This window comes from Canis lupus, chromosome 34, assembly GCF_003254725.2.
Source record: "Canis lupus dingo isolate Sandy chromosome 34, ASM325472v2, whole genome shotgun sequence".
NCBI lineage: Eukaryota > Metazoa > Chordata > Mammalia > Carnivora > Canidae > Canis > Canis lupus.
Genome location: NC_064276.1, coordinates 35,268,514 through 35,283,486, shown reverse-complemented (window position 1 = coordinate 35,283,486; position 14,973 = coordinate 35,268,514). Strand labels below are relative to the sequence as shown.

Sequence of the window (14,973 nt, the reverse complement as noted above, 5' to 3'; positions counted from 1 at the left end):
TCTCCCTCATTTGCATGCATTTGGGAATCCAGTAAGTCTGGCATCCTGTGCCTGCTTCTCCACCTCTCTGCTCTCTCCCAACACGAGGGATAAAGCGTCTACCTGTCTGCCTGGGGTAGCTGGGGGATCATTGCTTTTTGGAGAAATATAACTAATGGAAATGCATAGAGCGTATGCGAGATAAAGAGAAGGCTCCGGAGTGGTGCAGGGCTCCCTTTGTGTTACCAAGACGAGCCTGGGAGGTGGGGGATGATTTACGAGGTGCTTGCTGTACTTACTGTGAGGAGAAGGCCACGGAGGCAAACCAACTCCTTTATCAATAGGAACTGCTTCCTTGGAAAATCGCACACGGAAATATGTGAATAGAGCACCCTGGGCATGTATTCTCTGCACTTCAGTTGCTTCTGGGCTTTAGAGGAACAGACAAGAGTGCACTAAGTGCTTACACGTGGGACACTAAACACATAGCTTAGTGTTTATGCTTTGAAGTGAGGGAAGCCCGTGCCAGCGCAGCATGTGTGTATGCACATGCTTGTGTGTGTGCACGCATGCACATGTGTGTCCATACGTGTATATGCGTGCGTTGGGTCAAGCAGGAGAACTGAGCGAGAGGAAGAGACCTACTGCTTGCTTGTACTTAATAGTCTTTATCTCAAGCTGAGATCTTTTTTCTCCGGATGCCTGTTGTCCTGTGAGCACAGTGTTTATCAAGACTAAGAAAAGGGCAGGACAGAAGAAGATAAGTAAAGTAATGTGAGGGGTTGGGGGGTGGGGGGATCCAGATTGGACTTTCAAGTCTGGCCCAGTCCCGGACTTATCGCCATTGACAGAATTACGAGCCATGGTATGTTATAACCAGGAAGGGACACCAGTGTCGCTTGATTCAGGCTCTTCATTTCAGAGCCAGGAAGGGGAGCCACAGAAAAGCTACGTGACCTGTCCATTGGCCCATGGAAGAGCCAAAGAAACAGGTCCATGCAGCCTGGGTGGTTTTCATGCAGTGAGATTACTGTGTGATCCTCATGAGAGTCGAGGTCAAGGATGACGGGCTTCGGAAAGAGCATCACTTGAGCATGGCCTTTTAATTTATAAAATCGGGACGCCCGGGTGGCTTAGTGATTGAGCACCTGCCTTCCTCTCAGGCCGTGATCCCAAAGTCTTGGGATGGAGTCCCACATGGGGTTCCCCCCAGGGAGCCTACTTCTCCCTCTGCCTGTGTCTCTGCCTTTCCCCCCACTCCCTCATAAATAAATAAATAAATAAATAAATAAATAAATAAATAAATAAAATCTTTTAAAAAATTTATGAAATCGAAGCCCATACTGCAGTGAGCAGCTCCTCTGCTGCCGGGGCAAGGCTTCTGGTAGCACAGAAAGCATCTGTGGGGCAAATTAGAAAAATGTACCCCCTCCAAGTCCATGACGCTGGGAAGATCTGCCTGTGAGTTAATCAGGGAACACTCCCTTCCCACCGTGAGTGGGCTTTGTCTGCCCACATTGCATGGATGGCAAGTGGCATGCAGGCTGGACTTCAGCTTCCGCTTGTCCCTCTGCTGGGGGCCCTTCTGCTGAACGACCTGCCCAACTGCCCAGGGCAGCCGTTTATATCCTCACTGCGGCTGAGAGAATGGCAGCACACGGGGCTGGCTGGGCGAGGCCTGGGCTTCTCTAAGCTGCCGCACCATCTCCTCCTGCTTCCCTCCCATCCCTCCTCACTATTTCTCCTTTCTTTTCTCACTGTCAGCTAAAGCGGTTGGCACGGTCCCACACTGGCACTAAGATGTTATTTCAAAATAAAACTGAGACTTACATGCCTGTAGGTGATTTTAGGGGTCAGCAGCTCAAGGGAACCCTTGCCCAGATACATGCTTCCTCTCTTGCAAGATTCCACCATTAAAATATCTGCAATCATTTCTTTGATAAATGTAAACCTTGATAAATCCATACCACATAGTGTGGCTTGATAGCTTTCTTGGGGCTTTGCCTCTTGCTCACCATGTTCAACGTTGTTTCGGTGAAGCCTGGAAGTCACGATTTAGGGACATAAATATGTGTTTCAGCCCATCTGTTTGCTTAGTCTATTTTTCAGAGCTTTTCAATCTCTCCCACTAGCCGTCTAGCATTTTTATTTGGGGTTGCCACAATAAATGCAAATGGGAAATTAAAAGGAATTCCTTCCATGTTCTTAGGGCTAGAACTAGGCCGTGAGATGCAAGGGGGAAAGCACAAGATAAACATCCAGAAGACCTAATACTATAAGACCTAATACATTGGGCGAGACACTCAACTCCACTATGTCATGGCTTTTTCCCATTGGAAAAATAGGGGAAAGAAATAAAGACCATCTTTCTTAAATTAGACAATGTTTGTAAAAATACTGTAACTCCAAAGCACTATGAAAATGTTTCTTTTCATTCATTTTTTTATTGCATATGAGGCTGATTAAAGGTGGCTGTGGATCCTTTGTCACTGCTTCCATCAAGTGGTGGAGTCTACTTCGACTCCTACATGGACACATGAACTCGGAACTGGCTTTGGGACTGGCTTTGACCAACAGACCAGAGGCTGGGGAATAGCAGAGATAAGCAGGAACAGAGGAGGGCGAGGCTCTGCGGGTGATGGGCTCTGCGGGTGATGAGCTCTGCGGGTGATGGGTTTCCATCAGTGACCCGGGGCAGAGCTAAACTGCACCTCACATGGTCGGTAGCAGTGTGGGGGTTTGCAAAGCTGCGAACACAGCAGTGAAATAGTGGGAAGAGGCCTGAGAAGGAGACAGTTGAGAAGCCCCGGGAAAGAAAAAAGATTCTCACACCAACTCCTAGCCTTCTGTTGAGTGAAGAAAGAAGAATGGATAAGAACACCCCTTATCAGAAACCCTCTCCACTCTGGAGAATGTGGTGACATTTAAAGAGGAGAGAGCAAGGGAGAGGTGAAGACAGGAAGGAAAGCTCCCACGGGAGGCTGAGAGGTGTAGCACAGGCACGGGGATTCCGAGTCCAACAAACCCGGGCTCGGGCCTGGCTTTACTACTCAGGAGTTGTGGGACTCTGCAGGTCCAGCCTCTCAGAAAGGGCCCAGTATGAAGGACTGGAGGCGGGAAACTCTTTGGTGGAGACCACTGCGGCCCCCCTTGCCACCAAGCCATTCTCTCCTTCTCTGGGCACGCACTTGGTCTTCATTTCTCTGACCCCCTCGAACTTAGTGTGGCCCCATGACTATTCGGAGGGAATGAGGGCAGACGGGAGGTGTGCCTTCTCCAGGCCTGACCCAGAAAGGACCCTGGGCATGTTTTTCCATTCTTGTTCCCCTTTTCTGTTCACTGGAGTCTTCACGCCCATAGAGCCCCTGGAAGCCACAGGCATGTCTTCATCACTCGGAGTCTCTGAAATATTGTGTCAGAGAAAACTGCCCCATCAATCTTGAAAGAAGTAATACATTTTTTTTATTGAGCTAAACCTTTAAAACTTGGGGATCCGTTGATTTCCACAAGCTAATGCAATTCACTGAGCAGATTATTGCAGGCCCCAGAAGTCATATGGTGGGGGATCTGGATTCAAGATGTGGCCACAGGGGATGGGGTAATAAAGGTAAACTGAGGCTCAGTCCCCAGGAGCTTTTCCCACATTCCTCACTACAGAGGGTGATGAGTTAAGGAGTGATGCATCCTTTGGAGTCAAACAAAAGCTCGACTGTCTGGAAAGAGTGAGCAGCTCGACCCACAAATAAGTAGCCAAACAGATAACAGGGGTGATGGTGGAGGCATTGTTAGAAAAAGTAGTAGCCATGGCAACAGACATCGGCCAAGCCACCGAGAAGCTGGGAGCTCAGGGTGACCTGGTGGGGACAAACACAACAGGAGAACTTTAGTAGGGGGGACGGGCATGAAAGCAGCTCAGACCCTGTGGGCAAGAGGGAGGTGGGGGCCCCGGGCTTAGCTCGGGGAGCGTGTCCTGCACTGGCACTTGCCTCACTCCCCTTGGCCCAACATGCATATAAGGCTTTGGGGGACCCAGGCCACAGAGGGAACAGAGGAGGCTGAAAAGACCTCTGAACTGACCTCAGGACTGAGATTTGCCTGAATCCTTTCCTTTTCCACTTTTTCTGTCATCTTCTTGAGCACCTTTCACCCAGATCCTCCCCAGCTGTTTTCTAGAAGAGGTGGAGCCTGGGCTTCTGTGCCAACTAAAATGTTGCAAGATGAATGGAGCCCCAAACATTTGCTAATAACCCATTTTAGGAGTTTATGTGGAGAGTGGGGGTGGAGTAAAACAGCTCAACAGAGGGATAACTGATGATTTGGGCGGGTCTCAGAGGCAATTGCTTTGAGCCACTATTTATCCTATTTTCCTCTACCCATCTTCTTCCAGGCCAGCCTAATTTCCCAGATCCTTTACTAAGTGGCTAAGAAATCCATGTGCTCTTCCATCTCTTCCCCAGTCTTTTTTCTTTTGCTGCCAGAGTCTCTATTTCCACTTCTATTTTTTCCACATCTTAATGCAGCAAACTCTGTGAAGCCCTAATTGAACTTTTTTTTTTTTTTTCTGTAATGTGAGAATTTAGAGCAGAGTGGAGCTGAATGGATGCTGTGCAGAGGGTCGATTTTACTCCAGAAAGCGTCTTTTTTTATGTGCTGGAAAAGACATGACATTCATTAAAGGATAATTTTCCCAAAAAAGGGCAAAATTATGTCTCTCGGAGAGTTATAAAATGAACATGTGTTAAAGATTTTATTTGATTCATTAATTAAGTGAGAGAACCAAGCAGATGTTATAACTGGATTAAAGAAGTCAAAGGAGCATAAATTTATGCTCCAAATTTATAGAGAGTAAAGGAATGTTGAAATTAATGTGCAAATGGAGGCAAAACTGCCCTTTTCTTGGAGTGGGAGGAAGTATAATCTTTCTCCTGGATGAAATTCATTTGCATCTTTATAGACGAGACTTACTTCGCATTGCTATCAGTTATCTACAATTTTCAGAGTAAAATAGCTCCTACAGAATCAGAATCAGACAACCCAGAAGGCTGTGCTTTAGACAAGGCATCATTTCCCATTGAAATATAAATTTTTTCTTGTATACTTAGACCAAATGGATGGCTGGGGCAATCTCAGAAAAAGCAGGTTACAATTAACATCTTAAATTCATAACAATCTGGGCTGAATTAATCTTGATTTAGCATCAGTAGTATCCAAGAAACTCTTTTCCAAATGAGCTCCATCCCTCTTGTGTTGTGATTGTCACAAATTTATATTTTCTTACATTGTGTTAAGAAGGAAATGTGGGTCTAATTGCAATTTTCTTTGCAACTGCCATGCAAATAATCCAAATCTAAACGCGACCCTGTCTGACTTTCATAGAAGGGCATTACATTGTATTTCATGTTGAATTAAACAACCAATACTGAATTAGGCAGTCACAGAAAGAGTCAGAGACCCGTGATCTAGCTCCAGCTTTCTGGCTAAAGAGATGTGTAATCTCTGAGCCTTGGTTTTCTTACCTGCAAGACGGGAAAGGGCAGACTTGATGTTCTCAAAGGTTTCTTTTCGTTCTGTTTTCCTACTTTTCATGTCAGTGGGCCATTTTCTGTTTTATATTACTGTGAAGGTTAATTTGATATGTTGAACTGGTGAGGCCATGGTGCCCAGATGATTGGTCAAATATTATTTTGAATGTTTCTATGAAGATGTTTTACGTGAGATTAACATTTAAATTGGTAGACTTTGGGACACCTGAGTGGCTCAGGGGTTGAGCGTCTACCTTTGGCTCAGGGCGTGATCCTGGAGTCCCCAAGTCGAGTCCCACATTGGAAGCCTGTTTATCCCCCTGCCTATGTCTCTGCCTCTCACTCTGTGTCTCTCGTGACTAAATAAATAAAATCTTAAAAAAAAATTGGTAGACTTTGATAAAGCAGATTGCTCTCCATAATGTAGGTGCGCCTTAACTGGTCCGCTCAAGGCCTGCTCAGTTGAAGACTTTAGTAAAGCAAAGACTGACCTCCCCAAGCAAGGAGACTTCTGCCAACAGACTAGACTGCCTTTGGGCTTGAACTGCAACTCTTCCCTGAGTCTCCAAGCTGCCGGCCTATCCCATTGGATTTTGGACTCACTACGGATCCCCAATTGTGAAAGCCAATTCCTTAAAATAGCTCTCTCCCTCTCTTTCTCTCTCCCCCTCTCTCCTTCTACATCTATCTATCCTTATCTCTACATATCATAACATGTATATAAGAGTACCAACAGGCCATGAGTGTATGCATATCATATATATTATAGGTAGATACATATGTACATGTAATATGGGATCTTCTCTGAAATATGATAAAACCTTTGATCTCCTGCCCATATCCAGGACAGAAGAACAAAGTTTTGCATACAATGTCAACCTATTCAAAGGACCGTCCAGACTTCTTTCATAAAATCCAGCACATATTTGTTGAATAGTAGGAAGACAAGAACATGTTTGAAAGTGAGATTTTGCTTCTGTGATCATGGATGTTTCATATTTTGATCATATAGTGGAGTGGGAGGCTGTCACATAACTGACCTGGAGGGTCAAGAGCTTGTAAGTCTCTTCCTAACTGCCCAGTACAGTCTGGCTTTCTCCCCAGGAATTAGAAAGTAGGGTTATTACTTTTGGGTTTTCTCTGCCATGTCCACACACACATATGACTCATGGATTTATTAACTCCCGAGAGTAAACACATGGGATGAGGCCAAGGAAACTAAGCTAGTCGGAAACCAATGGCCCATTTCATACAGGTGGTACGTTAGGACAATTCGGGTAATTACACCAAGGGTGCCAATGATTTATTATGAAATGGGGAGTCCTACAGCATTGTTATTTAAGCATGAAACATACCGTGATGATATTGAGCTCCCACAATATGTTAGGCCCCCTCTATTCATGCATTCATGGTTATACAATATACTCACATATGCTAATTTATGCTAATACAGCAACCTTTCTTATCTTTCTTTTTGTCTCATTTTCTTTTCATTTTTAATTTTTAAACAAATAAGGAAACTGAACAGATAGTAGAATCAAGTGACCTACCTAAAGCTGCAAAGCTAGTAAGGGGCCAAGGCAGGGCTCTAACTCAGATTTTCTGGCTGTAAGCTCGCTCCTTCTTTTTCCATTGCTTCACAGTACCTCTCCCATGGTCAGCCCTTTCTCTACCACCACTCCTATTGAGCTCCCATGGACAAGTGCTTCATACGGGATGCCAAATACGAGAAGATGATGAAAAAGAAGGAAAAGAAACTCCAATTCTCAATGAACCAATCATTGGCAAGGGAAACAATGTTGCTGGGAAAACATAGTGCCCACAATATTTTATTGGTGGGAAGGTAGGGAATACACAAACACCACTCCCACATACACACATGACTCGTAGAGTCCAAATTGTGGAACCAAAAGGATAATCTTCATAGCTCTTCTGACCCAAGAAAATTCCCAGAGATTACTCTATGGGTTTGCTCACATACACCTCCTATAAAAAAAGGCTTATAACTTCACATTATGGGTAAGCTTGATGATGAATATGTAGATTTTAATAGAACTTAGTAACCATCTGGTACGGTCAAGATTCTGACCCCAAAGAAGCTAGAGAAGATTTCTACCACAACAGAATTCCTGAGTTCTGCCTTCCAGGAGCTTTTTATCCAGACTTTCCAAGAAAGATTAAACTTAGAGCTGGATAGACATACAACCAGTCTGCCCTATGAACTCCAAGGTAGCAGTATTGAATTTTAACTGGGGGATTGAGAAAAGCCTCATAGAGTAGATGAAATGTGAGCTGGACCTTGCAGGCTGAGGGTTATTTCAGCTGGCAAAAAATTGAGGGAAATGCATTTCTAGCTGAGAAATACACATGGAAGTGTGAAAGCACGTGGTATTTAGAGGAAAGGAGGCCAGCGAATGTGTCCAGCACACAGACAAGTAAGGGCTACAAGAGGAGCTGAGGCTGGCTCTACTCTAAGTTTTGAATATTAGGATAATGAGCATGTGGAAGATTTTATGAAGCCTTCCAGCTCTCCATTCTTCATTCCTGCAAGAGACGGACACATCTCTAGTCATTGTCATGGGATTTTTCAGAGCCTCTTTCAGAAGAGTATACACTTCTGCCCCAAGGACACTGGGTTTGGTCATGTGACTTGTTGCAGCCATGACACGTGGGCCACATATGCCATGTTTGAGTAGTAGCCTAAAGAGCCATTCTTTGTTTCTAATAGCTCTCTTGCTTTTTTCCCTCTGCCACCAAAATGCTAAACTACTTCTTCAGCTAAATTCTGGAATGCACATTACCCATGCAGCAAACCCACTGTTGACCCCACAATGACCCATAACTAACATATAACATGAGTAAGAAATAAACCTTTGTTATTGTAAGTAACTAAAATGTTGGGGTTGTTTGTTGCCATAGCAAAACTAGTCAGTGTTTTTTTGTTTTGTTTTTCGCTTTTTACTTTATTCTGAAGGCAATGGATTTTATAAAAGACAAGAAAAAAGTTTCCTTTCTCTCTTCCCTGGCAGTTTTATGAATTTCAATAGTGAACAAAATCTTATTTTAATTTCTGACTGTATTCAGATTCAGTTGCTTTTTCCATATCAGAGACATTCTGGAGGGATAGAATAACAATTAGTTTAATCCTCACTCCTTGTAGCCACTGGATCAGATTCACCTGGAATCCATGTAAATCTGATAAAGAGCATTGTGGGCTTCCAACACTTTGTAGCTGATGGCAGCAGAAATACCATTTTCCTTCCAAATTGTTAAGGATATCACCAACTTGCCAGATAGGAATAAAGATTTCAAATTTAAACTTGAAGTTTTATTTTCCAGTGATGGAATATTCCATTTAGGCTCTGCAAAGAAATAAACAGACAGACACTTTATGCTGGGATGACCACCAGGGAAATGGCCTGCACAGTGCTGGAAGTTTGTGGTGCCTCCAATGTAAGTAAGCTCAGAGGGGATTAGTTTTTGTTAGCTTAATGAGAAGAATCTGAGAATGCATTTGTTAGCACCTCTATTTTCTTTTTCTTTCTTTCTTTCTTTCTTTCTTTCTTTCTTTCTTCTTTCTTTCTTTCTTTCTTTCTCTTTCTTTTTCTTTCTTTCTTTCTTTCTTTCTTTCTTTTTCTTTCTTTCTTTCTTTCTTTCTTTCTTTCTTTCTTTCTTTCTTTCTTTCTTTCTTTCTTTCTTTCTTTCTTCTTTCTTTCTTTCCCTTTTCTTGTTTTTTAGTATGTTCCATGCCAAGTGTGGAGCCCAATGCAGGGCCCGAACTCATGGCCCTGAGATCATGACCTGAGCTGAGATCAAGAGACGGATACTCTACCCACTGGACCACTCATGCACCCCAGCGCCTCCCTTTCTTATGTATCACTTAATTGTGCACCAATAAGGGTTATCATTCATCATGTAGTGTGGGAAGGAGCATAACAGGTGGAGAGTGTTGCTGGAGGTTTTTGTTTTGTTTTGTTTTGTTTTTAACCCTATCAAAATTCTACCCACCCCAGAGTGTCTGGATTTATCATTTCACGAAGACCTTTCCTGACTTAAGTCCGTGATTTTCTATCTTTTCTGAAATAGCAGCTAAGGCCATAGATTTTTTTTTTTTCAAATGCATTGACTCACTCATTCTTTTTTTTTCAACAAATATTTCTGGACCTACCTATTTTGTAGAAGGCACTGTTATAAATATTGGAAATATAGCCGTGAACAAAGTCTGTACTCTCACTGGGCTTACATTATAGCAGGAGGAGAGACATAATTAATCAACCAACAAATATATACCAAGTCAAATAATAAGTGCTATGAAAAAAAAATAGGGCAAGTAGAAAAGGGAGTGCCAGAGTGGGAGGGATACTATTTTATATCAGATGATCAAGAAAAGCCTCACTGAAATGAAGAGTAGAGGCAGAGAGCCATGAAGAACATGTGGGATGAAATTTCAGAGTAAAGCTTCTAGGCAGTGCAAAGTCCCTGAGGCCAGAGAAAGCCTGGCATGTTCTAGAAAGGACACTAGTGTGGCTGAGCAGAATGAGTCAGGGAGAGAATGATAGAAGATTAAGTCAGAATGATAGCATTTGGAAGGTGTTATCACCTTTGATTTTTAGTCTGGGTGAGTTGGGAATCCATGGGAGGTTTTTGAGCAGAGAAGTTACAATATTTTACTTACATTTTTTAAAGGCTCCATATGCTATGTTGAAAATAGATTTCAAAGGAACAAGGACAGAAGGAGAGATGAAGTTAAGGGACTTTTGCAATAAGAGGTGAGAGACAAGATGCTAGTAATGGAGGTGGTGAAAAGTGGCCAGAGTCTGGGTATACTTTGAAGAAGGAACAAAAAGAATTTCTGATAGACTGAGAATGTGATATGAGAGAGAGAAATGAGTTAAGGAGAACTCCATGTTCCTTGATCTGAACAGCTGGGAGGATGGGGACAACTGGGAACAGTAATTTTGAGTAGAGGGATAATACTGTTCATTTTGGCATCGGTTGAGTCTAAGATATCTATTAGATGACAAGTGGAGAGCCAGTTGGCAGTTGAGTATGTGAATCTGAAGTTAAAAGGAGAAACCTAGTCTTGAAATGTGAATTTGGGAGACAAAAGCATATAAATAAAATGTAAAAGCTGCGAGATTAGAGGTCACTGAAAGAGATTTCAGGGCTTGGGAAGATGAGAAGGAGCAGGGAAAGGAGACTGAGAAGCAATAGCCAGTGTAGGGAACTGAGAGTGATGTCCTGGAAGCCAGGTGAAGAAAGTATTTGGAGAAGGGGGAAGCAATCTACTCAAAAGTGAGCAGCAAATAGGACATAAGATTTTTTTTCTTTTTAAAACTTATCTTTATTTTTTAATATATAAATTTATTTTTTATTGGTGTTCAATTTGCCAACATATAGAATAACACCCAGTGCTCATCCCATCAAGTGCCCCCCCCAGTCACCCCCACCCCCCGCCCACCTCCTCTTCCACCCCCCCTAGTTCGCTTTCCAGAGTTAGGAGTCTCTCATGTTCTGTCTCCCTTTCTGATATTCCCCCTCATTTTTTCTCCTTTCCCCTTTATTCCCATTCACTATTTTTTATATTCCCCAAATGAATGAGACCATATAATGTTTGTCCTTCTCCAATTGACTTATTTCACTCAGCATCATACCCTCCAGTTCCATCCACGTTGAAGCAAATGGTGGGTATTTGTCGTTTCTAATGGCTGAGGAATATTCCATTGTATACATAGACCACAGCTTCTTTATCCATTCATCTGTCGATGGACACCGAGGCTCCTTCCACAGTTGGGCTATTGTGGACATTGCTGCTATAATATCGGGGTGCAGGTGTCCTGCCATTTCACTGCATCTGTATCTTTGGGGTAAATCCCCAGCAATGCAATTGCTGGGTCGTAGGGCAGATCTATTTTTAACTCTTTGAGGAACCTCCACACAGTTTTCCAGAGTGGCTGCACCAGTTCACATTCCCACCGACAGTGCAGGAGGGTTCCCCTTTCTCCACATCCTCTCCAACATTTGTTGTTTCCTGCCTTGTTAATTTTCCCCATTCTCGCTGGTGTTAGGTGGTATCTCAGTGTGGTTTTGATTTGTATTTCCCTGATGGCAAGTGATGCAGAGCATTTTCTCATGTGCTTGTTGGCCAGGACATAAGATTTTGAAAGCTCTGGTCTTCACCCTGGGTGGTTGGGGACGTGCTGATGGAAGCAGCAGGAAAACTTGGGTAACAGAAGAGAAAGATGAAGGTGTTGGGTCTGTTTGCTTGGGTCTCCCCGAATATGGTAGGTCCTTGCAGAGCAGAATGTTGTTTGTCGACTGCACCAGGAATCCATTTCCTGTTCCTTGGAGTTCTATTCTCGGTTCCAGAACGACCCACTCAAGAGGGGTTCAGTGTTTGCCTCAAAGCACCTGGCAGCGAGGAGGCAATATAAACAATATATAAAATGCTGCCATTAAATCGAATAAGGAGAAGATTACAAATTGGCTCTTGGATTTGGTAATGTGGAGGCCATGAAAATCTTGATAAAACCATTTTTGGGTGAGCAATTTTGAAAATGAAAGCCTGACTGGGGTGTATTTATGAAAGAGTGGAGAAAGGAGAAATGGAAATATGAGATTTGCTGTGAAGGAGAGCAGTAGCTACAGGGCAAAGAGGGGTCAAGGGAGAGTTTGTTTTACTTGTGCAGGACGGATGGTAATTCCTCTTGTTTGCATGCTGTTGGGAATGACTCCACAGGAAAAGAAATATTGTCAACCCAGAAAGAGAAGAGGTAATTGCTGGGGATACGTTTATAGCTAGACAAGAAGGGATGGAATCAAGTCCACGGTGGGAGGGTTTGGCTTTAGATGGGAGTCCAACCAGAGCATCCAGAGCAACGTAAGAGGAAACAGGACATTTGATACCGGTAGTTGGGGGACATGAGAGTTGGGAGAATTAGGGAGGTCCTTGTCTGACAGTTTCTGGTTTTCCCTCCAGTAAATTTCCCTCCAGTAAAAAAAATTTCCCTCCAGAAGGGGAAGTACAGGGAGGGAGGAGCCACTAGAGGCTTGAAGAGAGAAGAGAACGTGGCAAATGGTTACCTAAGCAGAGAGCTGAATGGATCTTTACAAAGCAGAAGGGTGGCCAGCAGTTCGGAGGGCCCACTGAGGCTGGCAGTCATGACTCGAATATGAGACTTGTCAGTGTGGAGGTAAACATTCCCTCCAGCTATGGTCAGCTGTTGGGGTGCTGGTGAATGGAGGAGGATGGAGGTTGGATCTAAGAAGGGTCTTACCTGGCATCCTCAGGGAAGGAACCGAAGGAAGGGCAACTAAAGGGAATGTGAATAAAGACAGTGAGTACAAGTGAGAGATTGTTAATGTTGGGCCATGAAACGTAAGCTGAGTGGGAGGTAAGTAAAGTCCTTAGGGGGGTGAGGGACAGGGAAAGGGATAGATCATAGATCCTGGTGAGTTTGAATAATTGTCAGAGTTGGACTATAGGAGGAAGTGTCCTAGAAAGACAGGATCAGTAGTCAGAGAGTGGGATGCATGAAATAGCCAGGTCTAGGGTATGACGATGGACTGAGGTGAGGCAGAGGTCAACCATTCATCACTACTACCTGGGTCTTACGTCCCCAGTAAGCACTCACAGGAGAGGAGCCCTATCTTGTACGTCTTAGCCTTTCTTCTCAAGCAACTAGCACAGTCTATGAGTTTAGCAGGGGCTTTGCTAAAGTTTATGAGTTAAGTGTTGAACGAAAAGTTCAACCATTGAGAAATACAAAAAAGGGCCAGTGAGACTCAGATTTTCTGCTATAAACTACCACTTTCTGAGTTTCCCCCCAGAATTATTTCCAATCCATTGGGATCAACCAAAGGAGAGCCCTTGCCTTAAGGGGATTAAAGTAATGGCGTCAATTATTCAAAGCTAAGCATAGAATTCCATGGCAGGAGGTCATTTATAATTTGTGAAAGCATGAATTTGGACTTAATGCTTTTGAACCTTAGCTGGTGAGTGAGACTAACCTGCTACTTAACGTTCACCTCTTAGTGTGGCCACGTTATTTTATAGCTATTACCAGATTTTATACACTATGAAGGGAAGAAAATGAATTACTTATAAAAATGGCCTAAAAATGCAATTTCTTTTTTTTTTTAGAATACAAATAAAAGTTTATTGTACAAAATTGAGGCCTTCATATTTCATAGCTCAATAAGGCTAAACAAGAACTAAGTTATTTTTTAAAATTCACAAGAATTTCTTTCACTCACCCACATCCCAACTATTAAAATGGCCTGACCAAATGTTATCAAAACAAACACTTTAAATAATACCAAGTCCTTTAAAGACAACTATGCCATATGTTATTTTTTGGCATATGAGATCTTCATGGCATGGGACGGTGTGATTTTAAATCCCTGTAAAGCATCCCTGGCAGCTCCAGCCTGTCCATCATTTTCAAATTCAACAAAAGCAATGTCATGCCTTCCGGGTACCAAACGTACTTCTTTGAAGCCCGGAAACTGATTAAACAGCATAGACAACATCATCTCATTAGTCTCTTCTGGTAAATTGTTGAGGAATAAAATATAGTTTGGAGGGTAATCAGGGACCTGAGGATTTGGTGTTGAATTTCCTTGGGTATTTGCTGCATTTGGTGTTCCCTGACCAGGCTTTTTGCTTGCAGTGGTTGCAGTCTGTTCCACAGTTTTTGCTTTTTTCTTTTCCTTCTTCTTTTCTTTGTCAGCAAAAGTGCCACGCATTTTAGATATTATATCCGAATCTGTTTTTGCATACTGGATTCGCATTGGTTTGCCATAAAATGGAAATCCTTGTAACTGTCTCAAGGCATTTGTGGATGAGCCCAGTTCCTTAAAAATAACAAAGGCTTGCCCCCTCATCTTCATGGTCTTTAAAGCTACAATATCTACCACATGGCCAAACTGAGAAAACAGGGCGTATAGGGATCTCTTCAATTCTTCTTTTTTAATTTTGTCATTCATATTGTTAATGTAAATTGTATGATTTGGTCTGATATCCATGTTTGCAGTTAAACTGTTCAAATTGCTGGAGGCCTGCGCCGGTCAAAAATGCAATTTCATTGGGGGGATCCACAGAGATGCCTGCGTGCAAACCTCAAAACTAGAAAAACAACCAATTTTCACATGCATTTTATTTAAATGGACTCACTGCATTAATCTGTGTTTCAACATATTGCTACATACTCGGGCCAAAAAGTACCAAGCATTGGGGGAAATTCTCTTCAGCCCAAACTAGCATTAGTGACAAGCTCAGGGAGACAACAGAAAACACCTTTTAGGGCCATAGGCAGAGAGACTGAAAATAAACCAAGATTCAAAACAATGCAAAACCAAAACACACACCTTGTCAGATAAAACGTACAGCTTTACCCAGCGGTGGAGGGATAATTGGGAGGCTGAGGCTTACAGTGATCGATCAAATCGATGGTGCGATCACACAGCAGCT

At 43.0% G+C, this 14,973-nt stretch overlaps 1 protein-coding gene across 1 annotated transcript; it reads right to left on the bottom strand.

The window, feature by feature from the left end:
• Positions 1-13,627: 13,627 nt before the first annotated feature.
• LOC112645955 (U2 small nuclear ribonucleoprotein B''-like) lies at positions 13,628-14,591 on the bottom strand. The gene has a single exon (XM_035710379.2). It carries the CDS (start codon positions 14,526-14,528, stop codon positions 13,851-13,853), a length of 678 nt encoding a protein of 225 aa, XP_035566272.1. The 5' UTR covers positions 14,529-14,591; the 3' UTR covers positions 13,628-13,850.
• Between the last annotated feature and the right edge of the window lie 382 nt (positions 14,592-14,973).